The sequence below is a fragment of the Salvelinus alpinus genome, chromosome 6 (genome assembly GCF_045679555.1).
Source record: "Salvelinus alpinus chromosome 6, SLU_Salpinus.1, whole genome shotgun sequence".
NCBI lineage: Eukaryota > Metazoa > Chordata > Actinopteri > Salmoniformes > Salmonidae > Salvelinus > Salvelinus alpinus.
In genome coordinates, this window is record NC_092091.1 from 47228675 (window position 1) to 47253039 (window position 24365).

Consider the following 24365-nt stretch of genomic DNA (forward strand, 5'->3'; position numbering starts at 1 on the left):
AATAAAACAATGAATAAGAGCCCCATAATGTTAGTGTATGCCTGTTACTTCTTATCGCTTATTAACCACCATTTATTCGCATTGCTTACTTTACTTTAATAGAATACTTCAGTTGTGCGTACTACTTAGTTTGTATTTGATGACTTTAAGGAATGGACCATAATAATAAAGTCATTATCTCATCTCTGTTCAGGCAGTAGCAGCCAGCCAGCCAGACAACCGTCTCATATTATCTCTGTTCCCCATTGAATGAGTCATCCTATTGGCTGACAAAATCATTTTACTAGGGAAAGGGGGATACCTTGTCAGTTGTACAACTGAATGCATTCAACTGAGATGTGTCTTCCGCATTTAACCCAGCCCCTCTGAATCAGAGAGGTTCGGGGGGCTGCCTTAATCGACATCCACGGCGCCCGGGGAACATTTTTGGGAAGGACCTTTCCTGTTTCAGCATGACAATGCCCCTTGCTCAGGGACAGAATGACAGATTATTACCTTGTCAGCTCGGGGATTCGATTCAGCAACCTTTCGGTTCCTGGCCCAACGCTCTAACCACTAGGCTACCTGCCGCCACTCTAGTTCCTTAAATTAAATAAGGCATCCTTTCAAGACTGCTAATTGGCTACTACAGCTGTCAATTGGGTAGAGCTACCTCACAAACTGTCTCTATCCCTCTCGTTGTTGTGTATCTCGTGCATTCTCATATGGTCTGTGTGTGTCCGCCTCTGTCTGGGGCCGGGAAGAACAGGCACAATGGATTATGGTCATTGTAGTTAATTACCACATTTCTGCGCTGAACTAGGTTGAGGAAGGAGGAGAAGGTGATGAAATCTACAACTTCTAATCAGCCCAGCATCCCACATACACTATATAAACAAAAGTATCTGGACACCCCTTCAAATAAGTGGACTTGGCTATTTCAGCCACAGCCCGTTGCTGACAGGTGTATAAAATCGAGCACAATCTCCATAGACAAACATTGGCAGTAGCCTTACTGAAGCGCTCAGTGACTTTCAACCACAGGAGGTTGGTGCTAGAGGTAATGACTGGAGCGGAATCAGTGAAACGGTATACCTCAAACACATGGTTTCCAGGTGTTTGATGCCATTCCATATGCTCTGTTCTGGACATTATTATGAGCCGTCCTCCCCTCAGCAACCTCCACTGATGTTCTGAAGCACGTATCGCCTAAAAATTGTCTGTCCTCAGTTGCAACACTCACTACAGAGATCCAAACTGCCCCTGGAAGCAACCTCAGCACAAGAACTGTTCGTCGGGAGCTTCATGAAATGGGTTTTCATGGCCAAGCAGCTGCACACAAGCCTAAGATCACTATGTACAATGCCAAGTGTCGGCTGTAGTGGCGTAAAGCTCGCCGCCATTGGACTCTGGAGCAGTGGAAACGCGTTCTTCTGGAGTGATGAATCACGCTTTACCATCTGGCAGTCCGACGGACAAATCTGGGTTTGGCGGATGCCAGGACAGCGCTACCTGCCCCAATGCATAGTGCCAAATGTAAAGTTTGGTGGAGGAGGATTAATGGTCTGGGGCTGTTTTTCATGGTTCAGGCTAGGCCCCTTAGTTCAAGTTAAGAGAGATCTTAACGCTACAGCATACAATTATATTTTAGATAATTCTGTGCTTCCAACATTGTGGCAACATTTTTGGGAAGGACCTTTCCTGTTTCAGCATGACAATGCCCCTGTGCACAAAGTGAGATCCATACAGAAATGGTTTGTTGAGATCGGTGTGGAAGAACTTGACTGGCCTGCACAGAGCCCTGACCTCAACCCCATCGAACACTTTTGGGATGTATTGTAATGCCGAATGCGAGCCAGGCCTAATCGCCCAACATCAGTGCACGACCTCAGTAATGCTCTTGTGGCTGAATGGAAGCAAGTCCCCGCAGCAATGTTCCAACATCTAGTGGAAAAGCCTGAACTAATGCCCTTGATTTTGGAATGAGATGTTTGACAAGTAGGTGTCCACATACTTTTGGTCATGTAGTGTAGTTCTTGATAACATTTAACTTGTGAATGATTTGATTTCTATAGAGAAGTGGCATGTTAACCTCAAAATAAACCCAACTCAATGGAATTCAAGTAATTGATCTGCCGTCAGTTAATTGGTTGTTTAATAACCAACTTTTTAAATTTAAAATTGGTTAATTGCTCAGCGCTACTGGTTGGTTAGCTGGCTGGATGGCTATCTGATAGGTTGGCTGTTTGGCTGGCTGGCTGGTTGGTTGGTTGAATGACTTGCTGGTTGGTTGGCTTGCTGGCTGGTTGGTTGGTTGGTTGAATGGCTGGCTGACTTGCTGGCTGGCTGTTTGGCTGGCTGATTTGTTTGTCGAATGGCTGGCTGACTGGCTAGCTAGCTGGCTGGGGGAATATAAAGCAGAGCCACAGCTTAAAGACTAAACCCCCAGAGTGGAGCAGCCTGGGGAGAGAGAGAGCGAAGGTGAACTGAGCCGCATCTGCCTCCCTCCTCATCTCCTCTCTCCATCCCTCCCTCGATGACAACTCTCGCTTTCTGTTTCTCTTATTGTACATTCTGTCTCTCGATTCCCTTCCTCTTTATCCAATTCTCTTTTTCTCCATTTTTTTCCTCTCTCTCTCTCTCTCTCTCTAATTTTCTCGCTCACTCTCTCCTTCACTTGTCATTCCTTTATTTCCTCTATTTCTCATGGCACGAAGAAGTGACTATTGGCTTGTTAAGTTAACACCCAAAATGAAACACCAAGGCCCTGGCTGGGTAGCATTTAACCATTTGGTTGTAGCTAGTTAGTATAGCAGCTAGTGGGAAGAAATGATGGTACTATCTGGACTGGCTTGTAGACCTTCTCTCTGTTCTGTTATAATCTTAGTGCATCATATATGGTTTGGAAGGACATCAGCTCCTACAAGAGCAGCAAGTATATTGGTATCGTCTTGCTAGGGGAATTTGAATGTACGTTCTGTCTTTTACCTAGTAGTCTACTTAATCATTGCTGTTTGAACTGTATGATTGCTCAGTACTTTTCACTGTCGTTGCGGACTTAGATTAGTTTCAGGCCTATTTGTGTATCAGTCTTGCTAATTTGTGTGTGTGTTTTATTGTAGGGGGTGTTTTCCTCACTTCTGCCAAGCAGTCAGTGTGGGGAGTAGTCTTTCACCTCTGCTAGGAAATTAGTGTTAATACTTTAGTCTCCCCTGTTTTTTCAGCGGCAGTATTGTCAAGCGGTGTTGTCGCCGAAACAAAGACGTTCTGCCAAGTTATTTGAGGAAGTTAAGAGAGGAAGGCTCCACACCGCTCTCTCACTTGAGAATCTTACCTAGTTATTTTCCGATGATCTCGTTTTGCTCTTTTGTAGCTTTGGCAAGTATGTGTGTGTTTCCCATCCCAGTTTGCTCCTCTCTCTGTAGGTTTTTACAGACACTCCCCATCCTATGGCTGCAACCCTTCTAATTTAGTGTACCCGACGCGCACAACCCATGTGGAATTGCTAGTCTGCAGTCAATAAGGCTGAGTGAATTTCAGCCTATATTGCTTTTCATTCCCTACACTTTTTTGACCCTTACTGAGATATGTATTAGCCCAGAGAACACTGCTACTCCAGCTGCTCTCTCGTCATCTGACTTTGTGTTCTGTCATAGTCCTCGAGAGCATGTGGTTGTCAGGGTGGTGGCACAAGGCTACTAATTTCTCTTAAGTGGATACCCCCCCCCACTCACCTGTCTATCTCCTCAATTGAATTCCATGCAGTCACTGTCACCTGTCCACTCCAGCTTAACATGATCATTTATTGCACACCAGGTGTCGTGTGAGAGTTATTCAATGAGCTTGACACCTTGATAAGCTCATTGCAAGACGATGGCTCACGACTTTAACTTCCTGACGCCTGACTTCAGTTAATTTCTTTCCACCACTTTCTTATGTTGACCTCACCCTTTCCCAGTCGCCTCCCACTCACAAGGCAGGCAATACGCTTGACCTCATCTTCACTAAAGGCTGTTCGCTATCTAATCTCACTGCAACCCACTCCATGTCTCTGATCACTACTTTGTTTCCCTTTCTCTCCTTCTAACCTCCAACCCTACCCACTCAGCCCCTACCCAGATGGTTATGCGCCGCCGCACTTTTCACCCTCTCTCCCGCTACTCTCTCCTCTTCTATCCTCTCCTCCTTCTGATAAATCCTTCTCCCTTCTATCTACTGATTCTGCCTCTTTGACCCTACTCTCCTCGCTTTCCACATCCTATGCCTCGCACTCTCCCCTTTCCGGCCGGCCGGCCGGCTCGGCCCTCCCCTCCTGCTTCGTGGCTGAGTGACTCATTCCGGGCTTACAGATTGGCTACGGCAGCTGAGCGAAAATTGAGGAAAGGTCCTCCGGGAGTTTAGTTATCCTCCTTTCAGTCCATCCTCTGTATCTGCTGCTAAAGCCACTTTCTGTCACTCTAAATTTCAAGCTTCTGCCTATAACCGTAGGACACTCTTTTCCACCTTCTCCTCCTTCCTTAATCCTCCATGCCGCCCTCCCTCTCTGTTGACAACTTTTTCAACCAAGAAGGTTGATGACATCCGCTCCTTATCCACTCAGCCTATTGAGTCCACTGGTCCCACTCACACAGAACTACCCTACGCCTTGACTTCTTTCTCCCCGCGACTAGTGAGGTCCAGCCGCCTGACAACCTGCCCGCTCAACCCAATCCCCTTCTCCCTTCTCCAGACTATCTCCGGAGACCTTCTCCCATTCCTCCCTTCCTTCATCAACTCATCAAAAACGACATACCTGTATCCCTTCTTTCTTTTATTTCCAAAACACTTGAGCGTGCTCTGGCCAACTGTCTCGCCATCGCTCTCAGAACGATCTTCTTGACCATAACCAGTCAGTGTTCAAGGCGGCTCACTCAACCGAGACTGCTCTTCTCTGTGTCACGGAGGCTCTCCGCACTGCCATAGCTGACTCTCTTTCTCCTCTTTTCATATCCTCCTTAATCTATCCGCTGCCTTCGACGCCATGAACCATCAGATCCTCCTCTCCGTCCTCTCAGGGCTGACCGTCTGAGGCTCTGAACACTCTTGGATTGCATACTACCAGGTGACGTGGAGATGATCTGTGTCTGTACCACGTACTCTCACTACTGGTGTCTCCCAGGGCTCAGTTCTAGGCCCTCACCTCTTCTCTCCGTACACCAAGTCACTCGGCTCTGTCATATCCTCACATGGTCTCTCCTATCATTGCTGTGCGGATGACACTCAACTACTTTTTCTCCTCCCCCCCCTTCTGACACCCAGGTGGCGACATGCATCTCTGTGTGCCTGGCAGACATCCCAGCTTGGATGTTGGCCCACTGTCTCAAGCTCAACCTTGACAAAATGGAGCTGCTCTTCCTCCCGGGGAAGGCCTGCCTGCTCCAAGACCTTTGCATCATGGTTGACGACTCCACAGTGTCCTCTTCCCAGAGTGCAAAGAACCTTGGTGTGACCCTGGACAGCACCCTGTCATTCTCTGCGAACATAACTCGCTCCTGCAGGTTCATGCTCTACAACATCCGTAGAATACGACTATTCCTCACACAGGAAGTGGCTCAGGTCCTTATCCAGACACTTGTCATCTCCCGTCTAGTCGACTGCAACCCTCTGTTGGCTGGGCTCCCCGCTTGTGCCATCAAACCCCTGCAATTTATTCAGAATGCCGCAGCCCACCTGGTGTTCAAACTTTTCCCATGTCACCTCGCTCCTCCGCACACTCCACTGGCTTCCAGACAAAGCTTGCATCATCTTCAAGACCCTGGTGCTTGCCTACGTCGATGTGAAGGTGTTTAGTCCTAGGGTCCTGAGCTTAGTGATGAGCTTTGAGGGCACTATGGTGTTGAACGCTGAGCTGTTGTCAAGCACTTAATACCTACAGACGTGAGTGCTACAAGTCGGTAGTCATTTAAGCAGGTTAACTTGGCACTCTTGGGCACAGGGACTATGGTGGTCTGCTTGAAACATGTAGGTATTACAGACTCGGTCAGGGACAGGTTGAATATGTCAGTGAAGACACTTGTCAGCTTATGCTCTGAGTACACGTCCTGTTAATCTGGCCTTGTGAATGTTGACCTGTTTCAAGGTGTTACTTACATTGGCTACGGAGAGCATGATAACACAGTCGTCCGGAACATCTGGTGCTCTCATGCATGCTTCAGTATTGCTTACCTCGAAACGCACATAGAAGTTATTTAGCCCTTCTGGTAGACTCGTATCACTGGGCAGCTCGTGGCTGGGCTTCCCTTTGTAATATGTAGTAGTTTGCAAGCCCTGGCACATCCAATGAGCATCAGTGTAGTAGGATTCAAACTTAGTCCTGTATTTACGCTTTGCCTGTTTGATCGTTCATCCCAGGGCACAGTATGATTTCTTATACGTGTCTGGATTAGTGTCTCGCTCCTTGAAAGCGACCGCTCTAGCCTTTAGCTCAGTGTGGATGTTGCCTGTCATCCATGGCTTCTTGTTGGAATATGTACGTACGATCATTGTGGGGACGATGTAGTATACTCCTCAATGCCATCGGATGAATCCCGGAACATATTCCGTGATTAGTGAGGGGAAGAGGCGTTGTCATGCCATTTTTACGACTGTGTTGGTGTGTTTGGACCATGATAGTTCCTTAGTGACGTGGACACAGAGGAACCCGAAGCTCGCGATCCGCTCCAATACAGCCCTGTACTTGACACGATTGTGATGTGTTGTTGACTCACATAACTATCTTAAGATGAACACACTAATTGGAAGTCACTCTGGATAAGAGCGTCTGCTAAATTACTAAAATGCTAAATATTATAAACAGTGGTCCACTCCACAGTACACAGTGAGTTCCCTCTCCCAACACTGAGCTGGGTTTATGGGGCTATCAGCCCCAGCCTGTTTAGAAGGATCTGCCCTCAGAGAGCTGTTGGAGCTGTTGCCCTCAGATCACCCATTGGTGATCCATCCATTGGTGGTCCATAGACAACGGAACAAAGTGTGCTCCATGTTAACACCATGGGGAAGAACAGGCTGAGGCAGAGACAGGCCAGTGTGGAAGGGAAGACCTGCCTGCTGTTGCTATGTTGGGAAGGGATGTAAAGGCTATGCATAGGCAGAAACAGAGGCAGGCCCTGTAATGTGCTGTAGTTAGCTGTGATGCCAGACCTCCGCCAGGGGAGCAGAGTGTACTGTCTCACTGAGTGATACCCCTGTCTCTACCTCCGATAAATAATGCAGCCTCTACACACGCACACACACACACGCACGCACGCACGCATGCCTTCAGAGCTACAAATGTATTAGCTGCTTTATATTCTTTTGTCTTGGGAAAACGGTTAGCAAGGGGGAGGAGGGGAGAGGAAATAGTGTACAACAGAATAACAACAACAACAGTGGCAACATTGGTTCCCCCCCCAGTCTTGGATCCCCCTGGTATACTGGAGGTCCCACACATCACCTGGAGGAATGGAGGAGGAAGGCAGGGGGGGGGGGGGTGTTGGAGAGGAAAGAGAGGGAGACAGAGAGCGAGAGAGATGCTTGTTGGAGAAGGAAGGGAGAGAGAGATTCTTGTCATTTGTGTGCCTTCCGGAAGGGAAGAATGTTGGTGTTGGAATGTTGTGTACATTGAGAGAGATGGCCATCTGTTTTTCTGTATATATGCCTACAACACACACACACACACACACACACACACTTTTGTTGTATCTGTGATCTTGTCGGTCTCCATGGCTCAGGGACTGTCACTTTTCCTGTCAACACATGTGGGCGGGGCTATGGCCGTTACGGAATCCGGCAACCCATACGTTTTTATTTGAAGAGAGATAGAGTATGTGTGTGTCTGTGTGCCATATGTACAACACTAAGCTAGGCTCTCCGAAACATATTGGTGTTCCTACATGGCGGTTAATAATAGTAGTAAGTCCATACGGCGGTGGCGGCTCAGACGTGTGTGACAGTTTTATAGCCACACAGCCTTCCTACACACTGATACGCAAGACACACACACACACACACACACACACACACACACACACACACACACACACACACACACACACACACACACACACACACACACACACACACACACACACACACACACACACACACTACCCCCACCCTCATATCTCTGTTCCTTGTTGCCTGTGGTTATGGTGGCAGGCAGCTTTGTCTAGTGATCGGGGGGATCAGTGGTTGTTCCCCATGGCTAGGCTGCTGTGCCAGACAGACACACAGACCCAGGACCAACCTCAGTCAGACAGACAGAAGTGGTGGCTGGCTCAGCTAACCCATATGGTGCTCTGCTCTGCTCTGCTCCAGTCCCCCAATTACCCCCCCCCCCCCACCCCCACAGGGGAGGTGTTGGGAGATAAAGCCCTTAAGGCTCTACACCCCCCTCCTCTCCCCTGCCCGTTCCGTACCCCCAGAGCTGCTTAGCCTATTGTCACAGCAATCTGCCACCACCTATAGGTCTTTCTCTCTTCTCTCCTCCATCCCTCTATCTCTGCCTCCCTCCCTAACTCCTTCCATCCCTCCCGGCCTCCCTCCCTCTTTCACCGCCATCACCCCTGATAATCGATGTGCTGTAAGTAATCGTAGCTAATTATTTAAGCTATGGGTCTGGACCTATAGAAAGGAAAACCTTTTCCCTGATTCTCTCAACTGAAACACTTATCAGCTCTGGGGATGAAGTTGTTTCTGTTGTATTTAGGTTATTTAGCCTAATTGAATTATTTAATGAGATGATTTTAATGAGCTCACTATCAGACTTTGGATTAGTCTTTGTTCAACAAGTAATTTTATTGATGAAATATATTTGATTAGGCTAAACTTACAGGGTTGTGTATGAACACAAAAATACACAAATGTATTAATAATACAGGTTATATATGTAGCGTTCTTACTATTAATGCATTGAGTATTTCATAGTTTTTAAACATGTATAAGTAACATTATAAGAGCATTATATAAAACATCTATACTGGCTTGTTACTGAAGTGTGACTGTTGGTTTGTTGTTTGTGTTGTTTATGTTATGTTAGTGTTGTCTAATCAGTGGTTGTGTTATTCTGCTTCTCAGGAGTTTCTCCAGACGATACCCAAGTTCTGCTTCCCCTTCGATGTGGAGAGGTAAGGAATAGGATTCCTTCCCCCTGCTCCCCTGTTAATAGTCCTGTACTCTACCCTACCAACACAGTGACACACACACACACACACACACACACACACACACACACACACACACACACACACACACACACACACACACACACACACACACACACTAATATGTTTTAGTAACAGGAGAGCTGTGTGTGTATGCTGTGGAGCGATGGCGTGTGGAGTCTGTTGTTAACAGCTGGTGGTGTAGTTGAAGCCAAAAGCCTCTCTTAGTCTCCTAAACACCAAGCCAGTCTGCTCCCTGCTCCCTGCCCAACCCATGCCAAGCCATTTGATCTCACTCCCACCACGGTGTGGGTGTGCTATTTTGTGTGTGTGTGTACCCGTGTGTGCTTTTGTATGCATTTGTGTCTGTCTGCATGTATGTGTATGTCTCGCTTGTATCATGTGTTTATCTTTGATTGAATAACTAAATCTCTAGATTTGGTACCAGTCTGATTTGAAAAGCAGCCCTCTGTAGAGGATTCTGCTCTTATTTTGTAGCCTGGAAAATGACATTGGAAAAGTGCCATTGTATAGTTAGGAGGTAGGGGGGTGGGGGTTGGGATATCCTGAGCTGTGCTGTTCTCCACACGAGCTTTACTGCTGCCATCTAGTGATGAAACTTCATAAGAAACGCACATGCCCAACTCACACACACTCAACAGTCAGGGACTGTAGCCAGAATCATATCGAAAAAGTTTAGAGGTGAGGTTGAGCGACTTCGACTTAGCGTTGGGGGGAGTAGTTACTTTTCCCATTTAAAAAAAATACTGTATCTTTATAATGTTATAATACGTTTGTCATTGCTGTCCTCTGCTGTGATAATGTGGTAATAAGGAGTTTCTCATTTTCTATTTAACTGAGACCATTGCATTACTTTCACTGATCTGATTGTCATGATTCCCTGGACTGAAAGTCTTGATAAATGTCCCATGTGTGCTTGTGAAGTAATGATGTGTTATTTCTGTTCCGTAGGTGAGTGTGTGGTAATACTGTATTTCTTGAGGTAATTGGTCGTGTGTTAACGGTGTGTTCTCTCTCTACCGTACGTGTGTGTGTTTGTGTGGTGACTGTTCCCAGGGTTTCCCAGAGTCAGGTGGGCCAGAACTTTACCTTTGTGCTGACGGACATCGAGAGCAAGCAGAGGTTTGGCTTCTGCAGACTCACTTCCGGCTGCCGTGTCTGCATCTGTCTGCTCAGGTACGACACGCTCACACACGCACACACGCTCTCTCACACACACACACACACACACACACACACACACACACACACATGCTCACACACGCACACTCACACACGCTCTCACACACGCACACACACACGCACACACACACGCACACACACACACACACACACACACACACACACACACACACACACATATTTAGTAGACTTTGATCTCGAGCGACTTACAAATAGTAAGGAAGCTTATTCTTTAGCACCCTCAAACTCAACTCTGGACCTCGAAGCCAGTTCCACTGTGTTTTTTCATTGTTCCCCTCTAATCTGTGACTGATTTTAGACCTGGGACACCAGGTGTGTGCAATTAATTATCAGGTAGAACAGAAAATCAGCAGGCTCCGGACCTCGTAGGGTAAGAGTTGAATAGCCCTGCTTTATCTATTGACCGATTGCATCAATCAGTTAGTCATTCATGTTTTTTTATTTCTGAAAATGATTTTGTCACAATTACCTTTTTCATTAGGAAAGACATCTATATTATTGACATGTTACTTATTCATAAATACAAACTGTTTGTAATGTTCTCACGTCAGTCATATGCAGATTATATTTCTTAATTGATTGTAGAGAGAGTTGGGTTCTCTTTGGAAGCAGTATGAATCAGAGTGTTACCCTCTTCAATTTCTTAATGCCAGTTACAGAAAAATTATAAACTCCTGAATTCTATATTAGTTTGGTCCCTATAATGTTATTAATTTAGTTAATTTATTTAACCCGGAGTCAATTAGGAACAACCTATCATTTACAATGACAACTATGAAGAATTATTTTAATCGTAAATTGTAATTTCAACTCCCTCTCGAGATATCGTTTAGCAGCCTGGATTTATCTCTAATATGATGTCATCTTTTATTATTAATGCACAGAAAGACATTTCAGTAAAAAATTATTTAATAGGGCCTTAGAAACTTTTATATTTTATATTAACAATTTAAATAACAAACATTTCATTATTAAAACAATATAGTTGAACAAACCACAGAAGTAATGGGAATTTGCACAGTCCAAAAACAATAATGAAAAAAGATTATCGAGGAAAAAAAAATATGAATTTCTCATATGCTAAACTAAATGCAGTAATTGCCTAAGTGTCGTGAGGTAGTGTGTGTTGTGTGGATATTGACTGGCAGCCGCAGGGTTTATCTTGTTCTTGATGAGCTGCTGTCGAGATGAGCTGCCCCCCACCTCCGCCCTCCACCCCCCCTCCACACACACCCGCCCATCCCGGCCAGCCACCACCATGCCCTTTGTTTTCCTTTTTCTTTTTTGTCTTTCTCCTCGTTATTCGGCTACAGGCACAGAAGCACGGCGAAGGAAGCCGCTTTGCCCATAATTATGCATGAAGCCTCGCTGCCAATTAGCAGAGACTCCCCTGTCCCCCTCTCTGAGTCCCACATGCTAATTCATTTGACATATGATGTATAAAATTCATTATGCATTCTGAACAGTTTGCATGGCTTGCTTCATTCATAATAAGAAATGTATAGAAGAAAAAAAAATATTCTGTGAGTGTGTTTTAAAGACTTCAGTTTGTTTTTGCTGTCTGCTTTTTTTGCCTCGTAAATAGACCCACTGTGTGGGGAAAAAGATTAGTGAAAATATTTTTAATCATGATTACAAAGACATGCATATTTTAGATATCCCATGGTTTAGATGTGCGAAATATGTACAAATAGAATGTTTGCATCAACGACAGAGATGGCAGATTTGATTCCAAGTTTATTTATTTTTAACCTTTGTTTTTCCGTTTTCTTATATATATATATATATTTTTTTACATATTAGTAATACAAAGTAGGATGAAGAAGAAAAATTGGCCCAGTTTGCTTTAATTGAGAAATGCAGAAATGGAAAGAAGTTGGGAATTCTTAGATAAGCAATCCAAGTTGTGATCATATTGAATAATCCTTTTAAATCTACAGTATGTAGTGATCAAATGAGAAAGAGACATTGCCTTCACAAAGTATTCACACCCCTTGACTTTAAAAAATATTTTGTTACAGCCTGCGTTAAAAATTGTATAAATTGAGATTTGTTTTGTCGTTGGCCTACACAGAATACCCCATAATGTCAAGGTGAAATTATATTTCTCTAAATTTTTACAACGGAATTAAAAATGAAAAGCTGAAATGCCTCGATAAGTATTCAAATTAAACATTTACTTATAAAGTCACATAATAAGTTGCAAAGACTAACTCTGAGTGCAATAATAGTGTTTAACATGATTTTTTATTGGCTACCTCATCTCTTTACACCACACACAAAATTATCTGTAAGGTCTGTCAGTCTAACAGTGAATTTCAAACACAGATTCAACCACAAAGACTCGGGAGGTTTTCCAATGCCTCGCAAAGAAAGGGCACCTATTGGTAGATGGGGGGAAAAAACTAAAAAGCAGACATTGAATATCCCTTTGAGCATGGTAAAGTTATTAATTACACTTTGGATGGTGTATCAATACACCCAGTCGCTACAAAGATACAGATGTCCTTCCTAACTGAGTTGCTGGAGAGGAAGATTTCGGGGATTTCACCATGAGGACAATGGTGACTTCAAAACAGTTACATAGTTCTCTCCTATCACAGCAATTAAACTGAGGATGGATCAACAAGATTGTATTTACTCCACAATACTAACCTTATTGATAGAGTGAAAAGACGGAAACCTGCACAGAATTAAAATATTCCAAAACATGCATCCTGTTTACATTAAGGCATGAAAGTAAAACTGCAAAAAACGTGGCAAAGAAATTAACTTTGTCCTGAATACAAAGTGTTAGGTTTGGGAAAATCCAACACAACAAACAGATCACTGAGTACCACTCTTCATATTTTCAATCATGGTGGTGGCTACATCATGTCATACTTGTCACCGGCAAGGACTAGGGAGTTTTTTTTTTAGATAAAAAGAAACGGAATAGAGCTAAGTACAGGCAACATCCTAGAGGAAAACCTGGGTTAGTCTTCTTTCCAACAGACATTGCAAGACAAATTCACCTTTCAGCAGGACAATAACCTAAAACACAAGGCCAAATATGCGCTGCAGTTTCTTACCAAGATGACATTGAATGATCCTGAGTGGCCTATGGCAAGACTTGGACATGGCTTTACAACAATGATCAACAACCAACTTAACAGAGCTTGAAGAATAAAAAAAAAGTGCAAATATTGTACAATCCAGGTGTGCAAAGCTCTTAGAGACTTACCCAGAAAGACATCACTGCCAAAGATGATTCTAACATGTATTGACTTAGTGCGTTGAATACTTACATTTACATTTAAGTCATTTAGCAGACGCTCTTATCCAGAGCGACTTACAAGTTGGTGCATTCACCTTATGATATCCAGTGGAACAACCACTTTACAATAGTGCATCTAACTCTTTTAAGGGGGGGTGGGGGGGGTTAGAAGGATTACTTTATCCTATCCTAAGTATTCCTTGAAGAGGTGGTGTTTCAGGTGTTTCCGGAAGGTGGTGATTGACTTACCTAATCAAGATATATTAGTGTATGAGTGTTTTATCTTTATATATATATTACACACGCACACGCACACACACACACACCGCGACCGGGAGGCCCATGGAGCGGCGCACAATTGGCCCAGCGTCGTCCGGGATAGGGAGGGTTTGGCCGGCAGGGAAATCCTTGTCTCATCGCGCACTAGCGACTCTTGTGGCGGGCCGGGCGCAGTGCACACTGACACGGTCGCCAGGTGTACGGTGTTTCCTCCGACACATTGGTGCGGCTGGCTTCCGGGTTGGATGGGCATCGTATCAAGAAGCAGTGCGGCTTGGTTGGGTTGTGGCTCTCGACCTTCGCCTCTCCCAAGTCCGTACGGGAGTTGCAGCAACAAGACAAGAATGTAACTACTACCAATTGGATACCACAAAATTGGGGAGAAAAAAGGGGTGAAAAATACAAACAAAAAAAAAACTTGTTTTTCAACTACTCCACAAATTTCCTGTTAACAAACTATAGTTTTGGCAAGTCGGTGAGGACATCTACTTTGTGCATGACACAAGTCATTTTTCCAACAATTGTTTACAGTCAGATTATTTCACTTATAATTCACTGCCACAATTCCAGTGGGTTAGAAGTTTAAGTACACTAAGTTGACTGTGCCTTTTAAACAGCTTGGAAAATTCCAGAAAATTGTCATGGCTTTAGAAGCTTCTGATAGGTTAATTGACATCATTTGAGTCAATTGGATGTGTACCTGTGGATGTATTTGAGGGCCTACCTTGAAACTCAGTGCCTCTGCTTGGCATCATGGGAAAATCAAAAGAAATCAGCCAAGACCTCAGAAATAAAATTGTAGACCTCCACAAGTCTGGTTCATCCTTGGGAGCAATTTCCAAACGCCTGAAGGTACCACGTCATCTGTACAAACAATAGTACGAAAGTATAAACACCATGGTACCACGCAGCCGTCATGCCGCTCAGGAAGGAGACACGTTCTGTCTCCTAGAGATGAACGTACTTTGGTGCGAAAAGTGCAAATCAATCCCAGAACAGCAGCAAAGAACCCTGTGAAGATGCTGGAGGAAACAGGTACAAAAGTATCTATATCCACAGTAAAACAAGTCCTATATCGACATAACCTGAAAGGCCGCTCAGCAAGGAAGAAGTCACTGCTCCAAAACCGCCATAAAATTTGTAAGTCGCTCTGGATAAGAGCGTCTGCTAAATGACTTAAATGTTAAATGTAAATAAAAAAGCCAGACTACGGTTTGCAACTGCATATGGGGACAAAGATTGTACTTTTTGGAGAAACGTCCTCTGGTCTGATGAAACAAAAATAGAACTGTTTGGCCATAATGACCATCGTTATGTTTGGAGGAAAAAGGGGGAGGCTTGCAAGCCGAAGAACACCATTCCAACCTTGAAGCACAGGGGTGGCAGCATCATGTTGTGGGGGTGCTTTGCTGCAGGAGTTACTTGTGCACTTCACAAAATAGATGGCGTCATGAGGAGGAAAATTATGTTGATATATTGAAGCAACATCTCAAGACATCAGTCAGGAAGTTAAAGCTTGGTCACAAATGGGTCTTCCAAATGGTAAATGACCCCAAGCATTCCAAAGTTGTGGCAGAATAGCTTAAGGACAACAAAGTCAAGCTATTGGAGTGGCCATCACAAAGCCCTGACCTCAATCCTATAGAAAATTTGTGGGCAGAACTGAAAAAGCGTGTGCAAGCAAGGAGGCCTACAAACCTGACTCAGTTACACCAGCTCTGTCAGGAGGAATGGGCCAAAATTCACCCAACTTATTGTGGGAAGCTTGTGGAAGGCTACAACCGGAAAGTTTGACCCAAGTTAAACAATTTAAAGACAATGCTACCAAATACTAATTGAGTGTATGTAAACTTCTGACCCACTGGGAATGTGATGAAAGAAATAAAAGCTGAAATAAATAATAAATAATTCTTTCTACTATTTTTCTGACATTTCATATTCTTAAAATAAAGGGGTTGATCCTAACCTACCTAAGACAGGGAATTTTTACTAGAATTAATTGTCAGATATTGTGAAAAACTGAGATTAAATGTCTAAGGTGTATGTAAACTTCCAACTTCAACTGTATATATACAGTGTATTCAGAAAGTATTCAGACCCTTTGATTTTTCCCCACATTTTGTTACGTTACAGCCTTATTTATTACGTTACATTTCCTCAACAATCTACACACAGTACCCCATAATGACAAACAAAACAGGGTTTTAGAAAGTTTTGCTAATGTATTAAACATTTAAAACAGAAAAACCTTATTTACATAAGTATTCAGATCCTTTGCTACGAGTCTCGAAATTAAGCTCAGGTGCATCCTGTTTCTATTGATCATCCTTGAGATGTTTCTACAACTTGATTGGTGTCCACCTGTGGTAAATTCAATTGATTGGACACGATTTGGAAAGGCACACACCTGTCTATATAAGGTCCCACAGTTGACCGTGCATGTCAGAGCAAAAACCATGCCCTGAGGTCGAAGGAATTGTCCGTAGAGCTTCGAGACAGGATTGTGTCTAGGCACAGATCTGGGGAAGGGTACCAAAAAATGTCTGCAGCATTGAAGGTCCCCAAGAACACAGTGGCCTCCATCATTCTTAAATGGAAGAAGTTTTAACTACCAATACTCTTCCTAGAGCTGGCCACCCGGCCAAACTGAGAAATCGGGGGAGAAGGTCCTTGGTCGGGGAGGTGTACAAGAACGCGATGATCACTCTGACAGAGCCGCAGATTTACTTTGTTGAGATGGGAGAACCTTCCAGAAGGACAACCATCTCTGCAGCACTCCACCAATCAGGCCTTTATGGTAGGGTGGCCAGACGGAATCCACTCCTCAGTAAAAGGCACATGACAGCCCAATTGGAGTTTGCAAAAGGCATCTAAAGACTCTCAGACCATGAGAAACAAGATTCTCTGGTCTGATGAAACCTGGCACCATGCCTGCGGTGAAGCATGGTGGTGGCAGCATCATGCTGTGGGGATGTTTTTCAGTGGCAGGGACTGGGAGACTAGTCAGGATCGAGGGAAAGATGAACGGAGCAAAGTACGGAGAGATCCTTGATGAAAACCTGTTCCAGAGCCCTCAGTACCTCAGACTGGGGCGAAGGTTCACCTTCCAACAGGACAACGACCCTAAGCACACAGCCAAGACAACGCAGGAGTGGCTTCGGGACAAGTCTCTGAATGTTCTTGAGTGGCCCAGCCAGAGCCCGAACTTGAACCCAATCGAACATCTCTGGAGAGACCTGAAAATAGCTGTGCAGCAATGCTCCCTATCCAACCTGAGAGCTTGAGAGGATCTGCAGAGAAGAATGGGAGAAACTCCCCAAATACAGGTGTGCCAAGCTTGTGCGTCATACCCAAGAAGATATTCAGGGCTGGAATCACTGCCAAAGGTGCTTCATCAAAGTACTGAATAAAGGGTCTGAATAGTTATGTAAATGCGATATTTAACTTTTTTGTTTGTAATACATTTTCAAAAATTTCTACAAAACCTGTTTTTGCTATTTCATTATGGGCGTATTTTGTGTAGATTGTTGACCAAAAAATTACAATTCAATCTATTTTAATCCCACTTTGTAACGCAACAAAATGTGGAAAAGGTCAAGGGGTATGAATACTTTCTGAAGGCACTATAGATAAAACATTACACGCCCAACGACGTCCCTGCGAGGAGGCTTCTAGCTAGCTACCTTTTATTTAATGTGTCTGTTCCCCGGATATAAAACAAAGGTAAGTAAAACAGTTTACGTCCCTGTGATTGTTGAAGTGCTTGGAGTATAGAATTGTCACCTATGCTTACACAAGGAAGTGGCTTAATGAGTAGGACAGTTTTATGTGGCCAGGCCTTTGTTGTGCTGCGGCTAAAGCCTAGGCTGAAAGGGGCACGCTACCTTCAGGCCAAAACCTCTTCAAAGAGGCAGATTGTACTCTTTCTTTCTTTCTTCCTTCCTTCCTTCCCCCTCATCCTCTTCATCCTCCTTTTCTCTTTTGGTCATTCTCTTATATTTAGGGAGAAATCACCCGTGGCAATGTGAGAGGGGTCTCAGATGAAAAAAGGTGTTTTCCTTGATTTTATTTGGCGGGTGAGACCTGGGTTCCCTTTTTAGGGGCGTCGGCGCTTCAGTTAGTGGTCACTTAGCGAGACGCCGGAGAACATTTCCTTCCCTGTACTTAACCTCTGACCCGGGAAAGTAAAGGTGTAATCAAATCTTCCAGTGAGCTGGCTACAAGGTGCAAGTTGACTTTCGCTAAGGGCCGTGGGTGTGAAGGGAGATTTAAGACCCATCCAGGGAATATGAATAACAGTGCCGCGCTTAACACCCAACAGGTGTAGTTTACTTATCACATGAAAACCTAACCTACCCAAAGATATGTAGGTATTTATTTGGATTGAGATATTGCAGTTGGTTTATTCTGGTAATATCCCTACACCAGGAAAAAAAAACTCTCTTCTCTCTCTTCTAATTGTTTTTATGGGTAATTACATAATTTACGTCCTTACAAAAACACCAGTTCATTTATTTGAGCTTTTAGAGAATATAAGTCTTAAGAATTAAGACATAACGAAAAGGATTTGACCACATCTAGCCTATATCTTCTGTTCTGCCCATCTATGTGTAGATGGGAGAGTCTCTAAGGGGTTGTGTTGTGTTAGGGGATACAGTCTGTTGCCTGGCTACCAATCCACATCGTTTCGGCCAAGCGTCTCGCCCACTAACATTTCTGGATTTGAGGATTTGCTTCCTCCCCATCAACTTCTTCAATGCGAACACATTCAAACCATTCTGATTGCTCCCAGAAAACTATGGGTTTGTCCAGTGCCAGCCTACACGAAACATGAATCACTTTATTTTGATGTCAGCACACACAAAACTTATAGGATTAGCAGGTTCAGATTGATGCATGGAGGTATTTGATCAAGCAACTAAATTAAATTCAGGATTAGTCGTCAGGAAATACCGTCGACGGGGTTGTGTTAGGGGATATAGTCTGCGGGGTTGTGTTGTGTGTAGAGGATACAGTCGGGTTGTTTTGTGGTAGGGGATCCGTGTTGGGGAAGCTACTATGAAAATATAGTTTACCAAGCTACCAATTACTTCACACTGGAAGAAGTTAAACTGCAATAAAGCTACCCGTAAACATATAGTTTACTTAACTACTTTTTCAAAGTAACTTTAGTTAACGTCATCCAAACTACACTCAACAAAAATATAAACTTAACATGTAAAGTGTTGGTTCCATGTTTCATGAGCTGAATAAAAGATCCCTGAAATTTTCCACACCCACAAAAATATGATTTCTACATTTTTGGGCACAAATTTGTTTACGTCCAAGTTAGTGAGCATTTCTCCTTTGCCAAGATAATCCATCCACCTGACAGGTGTGGCATATCAAGAAGCTGATTAAACAGCATGATCATTACACAGGTGCTGGGGACAATACAAGGCCACTATCTAAAATGTGCAGTTTTGTCACACAACACAATGCCACAGATGTCTCAAGTTTTGAAGGAGTGCACAATGGAATGCTGACTAAAGGAATGTTCACCAGAGCTGTTGCCAGAGAATTGAAAGTTTATTTATCTACCATAAGCCCCCTCCAACGTTGTTTTAGAGAATTTGGCAGTATGTCCAACTGGCCTGACAACCACAGACCATGTGTATGGTGTCGTGTGAAGACCATGTGTATGGTGGGCGAGCGTTTTGCTGATGTCAATGTTGTGAACAGAGTGCCCCATGGTGGCGGTGGGGTTATGGTATGGTCAGGCATAAGCTACGGACAACAAACACAATTGCATTTATTAATGGCAATTTGAATGCACAGAGATACCGTCACGAGATCTTAAGGCCCATTGTCATGCCATTCATCCATTTCCATCACCTCATGTTTCAGCATGATAATGCATGGCCCCATGTCGCAAGGATCTGTACACAATTCCTGGAAGCTGAAAATTTTCAAGTTCTTCCATGGCCTGCATTCTCACCAGATATGTCACAAACCCATTGAGCATGTTTGTAATGCTCTGGATTGATGTGGATGACAGCATGTTGCAGTTCCCGCCAATATCCAGCATCTTCGCACAACCATTGAAGAGGAGTGGGACAACATTCCACAGGCCACAATCAACAGCCTGATCAACTCTATGCGAAGGAGATGTGTTACACTGCATGGGGCAAATGGTGGTCACACCAGATACTGACTTATCCACGCCCCTACCTTTTTTAAGGTTTCTGTGACCAACAGATGCATGTCTCTATTCCCAGTCATGTGAAATCCATAGATTAGGGCCTAATTTATTTATTCCAATTGACTCATTTCCTTATATAAACTGTAACTCTGTGAAATATTTGAAATTGTTGCATGTTGCGTTTATTTTTATTCAGTATACTTTGTGAAAAAGTATCATTTATAAATCTTAAATTGCAAGAACATTGGAGTCAGATGTTGACAGAATGTTTGAAGTGGTAATTGGGCAGGTCTGATGCCGAAAAAGAAAGGAAATTCATGCGTTCTTTACCCATATTTATTTTAGTCAAAAAGTAGCGTGTAGTTCCTGTAGTTAGCTAGACCAGTACATGGCAAAAAATGTTATTAACTGAAAACACTACAAAGATATGAATTTAGTTCAACTACCACCAAGCTCATCAAAATGTAATTAAATTACTAGTTGAACTATATGTTGTTTACTACTCCCCATCACTGTATGGCAGGTCCTGCCCCCCCCCCTGGGTGCACGTTTTGGTTTTTGCCCTAGCACTACACAGCTGATTCAAATAATCTAAGCTTGATGATGATGAGTTGGTTATTTGAATCAGCTGTGTAGTGCTAGAGGGAAAAAACAGAGTTTTGGAAACACTGCTGTAGGGGATACAGTCTGAGGGGTTGTGTTGTGGTAGGAGATACAGTTGGAGGGTTTGTGAGTTGGCCATAGATTTAACTGGTTTACTCGGGAGTATCCAGTACTTTGAGTGATGTGTGTGTTTTAAAACAACTGGAGAGATAGCCGGGCCTCCACACACATTGATGGATGTCTCTCTATCTGGGGATTTAGGAATCACAAACAGACCTAAGCTGCTAACTGAGGAGAGGAGCAGTGATTTCTTAAATCGCTTCATTTAAGAAAAAAGAAACACATACTGTACCACAGGAAATAGCTCAGAAATAATAATCAGTTTTATACGAAAACATGCACCAATCGGTGTGTGAGGCCAGACTGGACAGAGAGAGAGGAGAGAGATATGTGAAGGATTAGTGTCCAGCCTGGCTTTGTAAACAAAGGACCTGATGAGACTGATAATGACTGGTCTTTGTTTCAATGACCTGTTCAGAATTTTTTGAAAATGTATGGATTAATTTTGTTGTATTGATTTTTTTCCCCCTTTTAATGTTGAAAATAAACTTCAACACATCTACAATGAGATGGGCAGTGTTTCTGTTATATGTATCTGAATTACTTCTAAGTATTTTGGCATTTGGATTACACTGAGCTGAACTACCAAAATACTTTTCTATACCATTTTTTTTAATAGTGGTTTACCATTTTGTTTCCCACCTTCACCCTGCATTGGTATCAGAAGTCTGATGGCACTGCTAAATGAACTAAATATAAACGTGTTTACAAAAATGGAGCATGCTGAGTATTATTCTAATGATCTCCGGCCCGAAACAAGGTTTTGTCTAGAAGAGATACAGGTTTTGTCAAAATATACTTTTTTGTTTCGGAGAACTTACGCAGCAGGTTAAGATAATTAGGGTAGCAGGTTAGGAGAATGAGGTTAAGCTGTATCCCATCTAGACATGACCTCGAAACAAGGCCAATAACAATAACCAGTGTGCTTTGCAGTTCATTTTGGTCATTTAGCAGACACTCTTATCCAGAGTGACTTACAGTCAGTGAATTCAACTAAGGTAGATAAAGAACAACATATCACAGTCATAGCAAGTAAAAAGTTTCTTTAACCTTTACTGAGAATGTTGTTGCTGTTTGGGCCATCTACTTGCTAATGTATTTCTGTATTTTAAAATACAAAATACATGTATTTGAATTAAAAACATTTCAAGTGTTTTATAGTTTATTTTGATACATTGATCTATAGGGTATTTAGTCATTGTAATTTTTGCCCATCCCTGCCTAGATCCCATCCCTGCCTAGATCCCATAGAAATATCCACTGCCTATTTATTTTTAATGTCCAGCCAGCATGTGAATTTTATAGTTCACACATGCATGTTACATTTGGGTTTGCAGAGTGTGACCTGATTACGGTGAGCTGTTCATGCGGACGTCAAAATATTGACATGTTAAGAAGCTGATTGTTTCAGGTTAATGGTCACTCAGGCCCTCTGATTGGTGTGCTTGGCTGCACTTGCCTGGGAACCGCCGTGTCATTGGCCCCCTTGCAGATTTAGTGATATGAACATTTGCATTAGGTTGACTTTATTGTTTTTTTCTTGTTGTGCGTTAATTCCAGTCTGCAGAGCAGCCAGTGACCCATGCCCTGAGAACTACCCAGTATCCCCCTGTCTCCCTCTACAGGACTTCCCTGGCTAATAAAAGTCTCTCACACACATTTTCATTAAAGTTTCATTGTGATTTTTTTGTGTGGTGAATTTTTGTTAGCCCTTTCAGCCAGGTAGCCATTTCAATTTAACGAGTGACTTTTGTTAATGCAGCATGCCCGCACATTTTGTTTAATGTAAGTTTCATTTTGACAATATTCATTCATTTCTTTGTTCTTATATTTCACCTTCATTCAGTTAATGAAAGTTAATAAAGCATCTTTTTTTTTTTTTAAGTGATGAATGATAAACGGGACATAATCCAACGTCATTATGCAATGCCTCACTTCGATACCTCACCACATTTGTATTATTTGATTGCATAACATTATACATGCACTGAGCTCTCTCTCTCTTCTGAGCAACCTTCAAGCCAAAACAAAATGTTGGCCATATTCCACCTCAAAAGGAAGTCAACTAACTCCGCCAAGAATATGTCAACCGTATAAAGAAAGCCGTGTTGCAGATGCATTTGGCTTCTGGTGGGTGTATTTTGTGATTAGCTATAACACAAACACTACAGCATAATATTTTTTTTTTGTTCATTTTATTTATTTATTTAACATGAATTTGATAAGGAAAAACCAGAAGGAATGTCTATTTTAAAATGTAAATAAGGGGTGGGAAAGAGAGAGAAAGAAGGTGAAAAGGGGCAGTGGGTAGTGCTTTTCTTTCTGTGCATCTGTGTGTTGGCTTGGGCTGAGCCTGGGCTGTGCATCTGGGATCGGTATGCTTGTAAACCATGGCATCCCTCCTCGTCCTCCTCTACCACAGCTTTCGTTGGCCCAGTCATGTTGGGTTGAAGAAACTAAAGCCAGTCTCTACCTCCCGTCTTTACCTCCCCAACCCACCGCCTTTAGACTAAAGCCTGCCTCTCTACCTCCCCTGCAAATAGCCCAAAATACGAAGAATGTCGTAATTACATAGTATTAGACAGTATTTACAGTATATTGTAGACCTATATATCTACTTTTAACCATAGTAGGCGGGCTATACATGGCTGTGTCCATAGCCTACTTTGTCTGTAAAAGAATACAACAGTTGAATTTAAATATTTGTGTTTTTATTGTGAAATATAGCAAAATAGTAGAATATTAATTAGAATTATGGATTGATTGTAAACGTGTATTTTGTGTTCTTTCTATCTTGCAGTTATCTCCCCTGGTTTGAGATCTACTACAAGTTCCTGAACACACTAGCAGATCACCTAACCAAAAACCAGGTAATACGGCCTTCATATCTCTGTACAGTACCTCCTTTAGGACATTTAATAAGACTCAGGGTTAACAAACCTGATATTGAGGTACAAGAAATCAAAAACTTTCCAGAAATGTATTTTGTTCCCGTCATGTGGCAGAAGTCACCAACCAACAATGGACTAGTACGCTACTTTTCATCAGCTTCTGTTGGGCATGATCTTGTTTTGCACACAGTAGCAGTTTAAGGTTGTATGTACAGTAGCTGGTTGTGAGAGCCATGTTGTTGTAAGCTGTTAGCATTGTTCTGTCTGTTTGTAAATGGGGCTGAGCTGGGGGAGAGAGAATCAGGCATTGGCTTGCTCTGAGTTTTTTGAGGCAGCGATGTTGACATTTCACAGACCAAACGCTGATTTAGAGCTAGAAGTCAACTCCTGATGATTTACTGGAAAACAACAAACAGTTTAGGAATACACACACACACACACACACACGTTGCCAAACTATTTCAGTAACAGAGGGAAAGAAGTTCAGGGAATGTATAAAAGAAATGGGAAAAATGTGCAGCTAGCGTAGAGTGGAATTGATGAGGCAGTGTTTATACCAGAGCGCGAGAAAGGAGGGAGAGCGAACAGGGGGAGAGGGAGACGGAGAGAGGAAGGGAGCGGTTGGGAGCTGGGACTAAGGAGTACCATCAGTG

General features: G+C 43.2%; 1 protein-coding gene across 5 annotated transcripts in view; it reads left to right on the top strand.

Annotated features, from left to right (window-relative positions):
• LOC139578761 (DENN domain-containing protein 1B-like) overlaps nt 1–24365 on the top strand; it is a 162110-nt gene that overhangs the window by 48813 nt on the left and 88932 nt on the right. For all 5 annotated transcript variants that reach the window (XM_071406748.1, XM_071406749.1, XM_071406751.1 and 2 more), the window contains 3 exons: nt 9073–9122; nt 10236–10355; nt 23622–23691. In XM_071406748.1, the coding sequence (XP_071262849.1) occupies nt 9073–9122; nt 10236–10355; nt 23622–23691 (240 nt within the window). The remainder of the gene's footprint in view (nt 1–9072; nt 9123–10235; nt 10356–23621; nt 23692–24365) is intronic.